Genomic DNA, 7,548 nt, shown 5'->3' with positions numbered 1-7,548 from the left:
ATCCATGAGCAATTTGGTGATGATCCGTGCATTTTCCAGCATGATGGAGCACCATGTCACAAAGCAAGAGTGATAAAGAAGTGGCTCGAAGATCATTACATTGAAATTTTGGATCCGTGGCCAGGCAACTCCCCGGATTTCAATCCCATAGAGAACCTGTGGTCAGTTCTCGGAAGGCGAGTGGACAAGCAGAAGCCCACAAATTGTGATCAACTCCGAGAACTAAAAAGGCAAGAATGGATCGCCATCAGTCAGGATTTGGCCCAGAAGCTAATATCCAGCATGCCAGAGCGAACTGCAGAGGTTATGAAGAACAAGGGTCAACACTGTAAATATCGACTCGTTATTTTTTTATATATATATATATTTTTTTGACAATAAAAGCCTTTTAAAACGTATGATATGCTTATCATTGTTTTTCAGTATACCGTAGAGACACGTGGAAAAATAATCTACAAATACTGAAGCAGCAAACTTTGCAAAACACAATTTATGTCACTGCCAAAACTTTTGGCCATGACTGTATATACAAGTTAAATGTTTTCCTTTTGAGTCCGGAACAAAAAAGCAAATTACAAGAAATCGCATGAATAAATCAGGTTTGTAGGCATTCAGAATCCGATACAGAAATTGAATAATTAATTAAATTTAAAACACTGCATTGTGTTTTTAAAAAAAAATAATTTTTTATTAATATTTATGGCAGGCAGCAGTTGGTAAATTACACCGTGGTCACTTTAAGACTTAATGCATGAATCCAAAATTATTATAGAGCTACACATCTAATTTTTTTTCTCAACGGTTGTATCTTTACTTGAAACATAATCGACTGTTTTCGTGTATACTTGTATAGACCGGTATTTTGACACAATTTTGTCCATTCAAGTGCAAGAAGACATGAAATATAACTCAATTCAGGGCTCACATTATAGGATATAGCATCACCCATTTAATCAGATGTCCACAGACTATGAAGCTGGAATACTTCCAGACTGCTGTCTTTATACTCGTTCCAAAAGCAACTATGACTAAAAGATCAAAGCCCATAATGATAAAGTGTAAAATCCACAGAATTAACAAGAAAGCAATTGATTGCTGCAGTGAAGATATACTTTTAGGGCAACCCAAAAGTTACATTTTTCATTGGCTTTTGGTTTATTGTAGAAAATAAGCTCTGTGACTAACAAAGGTTTATTATTCTTACACATTTCATTCATCAAGATAATCTTCACAAATGAACAACAACTACTATGAGCCTCAACAACATAAGCATGCTTGACTGCTTTAATGTGAAATGACCACAATACAATGCAAGTTCAGATGGTCTTTGTGTATCTAGAAATAAAAAGAAAATGGCAGTGATTTTCAGTTCCTGTGTATTTGATCAGTTTTAGGCACTTAAGCCACACTTCTGGCATTTTCATTGCATTAAATATCAAAATATTACCTAAAAGCAAATGATACCAGACGGACAGACAGATTCTACTGTACAAGTGGTGACTCTTTAGGACCAGGGTTGCCAGATCCGCATTACCCCCACTTTTGACAGGACACACATTTAAATGTCTTTAGTCTTCTGCCAGTCTAAACAAGTAAACTTTATACTATGTTTTAATGGAAATATGACTCTGGTGCGGTTATGAATACAACATTTACGTGACTGCAAAATTCAAATATTATATATTGAAGTGACTTTGATACACACACCTGGCAACCCAGCCTAGGACGCAAGAAGTATGGGGAAGTTTAAAGTGGATCCATGTGCTCTAAGAAACTCTTTTAACTAAAAACTTTAATTCACAACCTATCAAGGCAGAGTTTCCTGCATATCGTTTTTCCGCAAAACACTTATAGGATTTAGGGTTAGGGTTAGGAACCATTCATTAAATATCATAAATATTATATAATCTGTACGAGCACGAGGCAACCATCCATGTACCTGCAAATCACAAACCTCGTGCTCTTTTAGACTTTTGTTAATGTGATTATGTCAGTCAGTCATCAAACTGTCTCTCTTTTTTAAAATTCGATTTAAATTAATGCAGTTAATTCCATCGGTTTTGATAGAAATGACGTTTAGTTTTACTTTTTTCCCCCACAGTTATGATTAAATCTCTTTCTCTGTTCTGCTAGGTGCATGAAAGGATTTGAATGATTACAAACTAAAAAAAAAAGTAGTAGTAATTTTGCAAATAAACATTTCAACATGTGGAAAGCAGCAAAATATTTTTATATTAATAAATACAAATATATTTGTTTGTCTCAGATATATTGCTGATCGCATACTGCAACGTCCATTACAGACATTTCGGGTTCAACGATTATAAAACACATTTACCTTGCTGATAAGCGCCGATAGACCACTTTAACAGCTGTGCATACAGAAGTACCTGCGTCACGTCATTTATATGAACGGGGTTCATCACTTATTTGGGAAATGGCCATGTGTTGGCGCACAACCTGATTGGCTGGAATGAGGGCGTCTGTCGTTCGCCTTCCTATCAGAAGTTGGCAATTTTTTTTTTTTTGTAAAAACATGTGAAACATTTGGCATACAACTGAAAATAGCTGAAATGTAAGATATCTTTTATGGCTAATTTCTCTTACAAAAATATTTTTTTTTTCATTCAAATGTCATGTTTCCTAGCCATTGTCACAATGGATAAATAAGGTGTATGCACTGGAAATAATCAGATTTTATGATTTTTTTTAGATAAAACAATGATAAAAACTGTTTTCCAGTACAGTTGTATTTTTTAGTTTGTATCTTTAACTGTACCACTGCAAGATTGCCTCTTATAATAATATCCTTACTCATACTACGAAGGCACACATAATTCCTGATCTTTTTGTAGTGATATAAATCTTTATCTGCTTCCAAACTGATACCACTGTGTTTTATGAGCAATACATAACCAATGAATAGAAATGCAGTGTGACACACCCCTACAACACTCGCTGAAAGCCTGCAGGACTGATTCATCATGACTAAGATTTTAATAACCCCACACATAAACCTGTGGCACAGACAATTTATAAAAATGCACTTTTATTGAGAAACAAAAATCTTTCAAATGTACACTTAAAAAAAGTAAATAAACACAGTGACAAACTAAAGGGTTTCAAGCAAGTAACGACGGCATCTGATGTCTCACACAAATGCTGGTCATTGGTTGATGACACTAAGCAACAAAACATAGGCAGCAAAACTGTGTCACGGCTCAAAATCTTCCAGAACGTTCACAATCTCTTGATCTTCTCCTCTCACGTTCACGACCTCCACGGTTGCGGTCACGAGAGCGTCTTTCACGAGATCTTGACCGAGAACGATGTCTAATGGAAAGATCATTTCCGTTACAACAACAAAAATGCCAACTTTAACGAAAGACTGGCCTTTGATGAAGAAGGTTTTCGGTACCTTTTTCTACGACGTCCATAAAGCTCTCTCCTCAGCTCTTGAGAAATGGGTTTCAAGTGCATGAAATTACAGAAACCGCCTCTAGTGCACTCCCTGTGGTGAGAGAGATGGTAAGATGAAAAAAAAGTGGAGTCACTGCTTTTCTGAAGATAGTCAGTTCAGTTTAGATATACATTAATATATACAGTATCTCACAGAAGTGAGTACACCCTTGCTAAAGAAGCTGAGGGTAAAGGTGGTGGATTGGCCAAGCATGGGCATCCTCAAACGGAAGGTGGAGGAGCGCAAGGTGTCTAACATCCACCAGCTCTGTGATGTCATCATGGAGGAGTGGAAGAGGACACCAGTGGCAACCTGTGAAGCCCAAGTATCCATGCCCAAGAGGGTTAAGGCAGTGCTGGAAAATAATGGTGGCCACACAAAATATTGACACTTTGGGCCCAATTTGGACATTTTCACTTAGGGGTGTACTCACTTTTGTGGCCAGCGGTTTAGACATTAATGGCTGTGTGTTGAGTTATTTTGAGGGGACAGCAAATTTACACTGTTATACAAGCTGTACACTCACTACTTTACATTGTAGCAAAGTGTCATTTCTTCAGTGTTGTCACATGAAAAGATATAATAAAATATTTACAAAAATGTGAGGGGTGTACTCACTTCTGTGAGATACTGTATATTACTATAATATAAACTATATTAATATAACCCCACTCTCGTTTAAAAAACAAATAGTGTGGCAACAATACAATGTTTTGTATATGAAACCTTTAGACACAAACAATGTCTTGAACAGTTTCCAATCAGTCATTTACTTAAAAAGTGACATATTATATATTTAAAATGTCATTGTTTCTCACTGAAATAACAATGAATGAAGTGTGAGACACTGACCCCATTTCATACTGCCTACAGCAGGCTTCTCTGAAGTCTGTAACTGGTGAGAGCTCTGAATGTATTGGTTGGCCATTAAACCAGCGATTATTTAAGTCCAATACAGCCTTCTCAGCATCCTCTTCCCTCCGAAACTGTTCAGACAATAAAACAAAGTAAACAGTTACACATTTCCAAGCATAATTCTCTAATGCAGGCTGTTATAGCTACATTGTTTGAAATACGGTTAATTTCATAAACCTGTCTGTTCAATCAAGCAAAAGCACACACACAAAAAAAACTCAAATTTTACAGTACCTTCACATAAACATTTCCGACCAAATGATCACCAAGGTTATCGCACACATTCATCTCCTCGACCTCTCCATACTTCTCCATTTCTGTGAAGACTTCCTGTTGAAAACATAATAAATCAGCATTGCAAAATGTAGAAGTAACTACTTCCAAAGAATAGTGCCAAAAATAAATATATATATATATATATTGTGGCATCATTTACTGACCCTCATGTTGCTTCAAACCTGTATGACTTTTTTTGTCCATACAGTGAAAGCCAATGTGGTCCAACGTTGTTTGGACCATTACATTCAAAGTATCTTCGGTGTTAAAGGAAAGAAATAAAAAGAAAGTAATACAGGTTTGGAACAACATGTGAGTAAATGATGAAAGAATTATTTTTTTATGTTTTACTCTTACATTACATTTCACTCTTTTTTCCCCTTATTTTTGGGTGAACCATCGCATTCATTTAACTGAATCTCATTAAGCATTATGCGATGTAATATAATCACAAAATAAGAAAGGTGAGATCACTAAAGAAATGTTTTGTGTGAAAACTGTGAACTGTAAACAAAAAAAATGTGAAAAAATGAAATAAGAGCTACTGTAAAATGTCTATGCACCATTCAGGCCTCCACAACTAAAAACCTTGGGTTGCCAGGATTTCTCCCTCACCCAACCAGCATGGCTTTTAATGGTTTCATCTATATATAAATATTTGCTTTGTTCTTCTAGGAACGTCACTTTAAGTAGAGGTTAGATGTGCACATTTGAGCCATTTAGCATGGTAAAGAGTACAGAAAGACACAGAAACTCTGACCCTAGGGATGCCAAGTCATTTCTGAATCAGGTCCACAGGTCTCATGAAGCAGGAAAAAAAACAAACAAAACAAAACTCATCCTTGATGAGAACTCACCTAAAAAAACTTGGCATAATGTTCCTGCATTCCACATCACTAACAGCACCTAGCAACAATTTTAAAAATATAATTAGAACACAGAAAGGTGTATTAGAGTACAATATTTTGATATATAGCCCCCATAGCATGCAAATAAGAAATAGTTTTTGATTAACTGGCCCATCATAAAACTACTGGATAGTGTTAAAACACAAACCAACAAGATATATTTAAATATGAAGTCTGATGATCAACATATATGTTTAAACTGAGAAAGGAAATTATTTCAGGCCAATCTGGCAGACACGCAGTAAGCCTTTGAATTGATTAAATTGTAACTAATCATGATATGGGTCAAAGACAAATCTGTTGCCCTGAGCAAACAACATTACAAGTCATTATAGGTCTCATTGTTATACATTACCCATAAAATTACCTAACAAGTATTTTTAGGAGTGATGCATACTTGGGGATAAAGTGTCTGCAAAATCTAAATACTGAATTAAATAGACCTTCATTATACCTATAAACATAAGGCCATGGTTCAATCACTGCAGTGATTGTGAAAAGATGTATTTAAAAAAAAAAAACTATGGGATCTAATCCGTTAACATTGTTATGGATGCTCTTGATATGTGCCAGTCGTAAAGAAACGTTTAATGCCACAGACTCCTGCAAGCAAGTGGGGGGCAACTTACAGAGTAAACCATCAGCAGACTGGGCAGAGTTTTGAGTGTTACGGTATATGTTCATGAGGACAATGGTCTGAAATACAAAATGTGCATCTTTGTAAAAGAAACTCTAAGACTGTTTAGCATCCAGGTCTACAGACCACATGAGATATCAACGTTACAAATTAGGAAATTCATGAAAACAAGTGAATTGGGGAGAGTGGGGTCAGCAGGAGAGGTCAGAGATCCATCCAAGATGACAAGAGAACTAGTACGTAAAGGGCTTAGGGCTTTGATGAAGCAGAGAAGTATCTTCTGTAAACAATAATGTAAATATGTACAGCTTAGGTAACATATATTCTTGAAACAAGGGCTCTAATTATGCTTATGCAAATCATTAAATATTTTTAAAAAATGTTAAAAAGCAAGATGTCTGCTTTCGTCAAAGTACTGAGTCCTTTACTGGATGGAAATAAAGGTGTCTGGAGTCTGCACTCATACTTACCTTAAAATTAAACAATAAAATTATCTTATCTAGGCAAGAATCCACACAAACCCATCACCTCTTATACCCCTTTTCCATCAATATGGTGCCGGTTTTCATGCAATCTGGGAGCTTTCACAAACTGTATGGTGAAGTAACGGGTTAAGTGGCTGGAGATGAAGTCAGCATTCAGCATTTCTTTACTTTCTTTTGCAAGCTCTCCAATTTCCTTGAATCTCAGTAGAAGAATATATAGCAAGTAGAGCACACATGGCCTACACAGATCAATGCTGAATGCTTCTCCTATTAGTAATTTTTAAGATTATTTATTGCAAGAAATTAGAAACTGCTCCTTACTGCAAGCATCGATGAAGTAGCTAGCCAAACTTGTTCAGGAAATTTTACCTAACTACAAAACATTCTGATGCAGTTGGTTCTTGGGGCCTCATTTATAAAACACAGGTACGATCGCATTTGATCCTACTTCTAAACCATAAAGAATTGAATTCATTTTAAAGGAGACATGTTATGCCCCTTTTTACAATATGTAATATAAGTCTCTGGTGTCCCCAGAATGTGTCTGTGAAGTTTCAGCTCAAAATACTCCACAGATCATTATCAATAATTCCACTGCTCTCTTGTCTCCTCTGAGGCTGGGACTCTAAATAGTGTTCTGTGCAGCCAAAGGCAGAACAGTTAGCATGTTTTGCTCAAACTTTCGCCATGGCATTAGAGCTTGTACACAGCAATACATACGGAGCCACAATAAAACACAATAACGGAGCCGTGGGTGTAAACTTACAGATTAAGGGGCGGTAATATTATATTGAGATCCCTTTGCCACGTCACCAAGGGAGTGAAATCAGACGCGCTCGCTTTCTCAGACGCTTGCAGAAAAAGGCT

The 7,548-nt window shown here is 36.3% G+C and overlaps 1 protein-coding gene and 1 pseudogene across 1 annotated transcript in view; both read right to left on the bottom strand.

The window, feature by feature from the left end:
• The window catches only part of LOC107712539 (cystathionine beta-synthase-like), an 18,902-nt gene extending 16,393 nt beyond the window's left edge, over positions 1-2,509 (bottom strand). Inside the window, exon 1 of the mRNA XM_016517848.1 lies at positions 2,339-2,509. Coding sequence (XP_016373334.1) covers positions 2,339-2,423 — 85 coding nt within the window. The 5' untranslated portion in view covers positions 2,424-2,509. The remainder of the gene's footprint in view (positions 1-2,338) is intronic.
• A 602-nt stretch (positions 2,510-3,111) lies between these two features.
• Positions 3,112-7,548, bottom strand: part of LOC107712547 (splicing factor U2AF 35 kDa subunit-like) — a 7,655-nt pseudogene continuing 3,218 nt past the window's right edge.

This window comes from Sinocyclocheilus rhinocerous, unplaced genomic scaffold, assembly GCF_001515625.1.
Source record: "Sinocyclocheilus rhinocerous isolate Xijiao unplaced genomic scaffold, SAMN03320098_v1.1 scaffold1952, whole genome shotgun sequence".
In the NCBI taxonomy this organism is placed as follows: domain Eukaryota; kingdom Metazoa; phylum Chordata; class Actinopteri; order Cypriniformes; family Cyprinidae; genus Sinocyclocheilus; species Sinocyclocheilus rhinocerous.
This window is presented reverse-complemented; position numbering and strand designations above follow the sequence as displayed.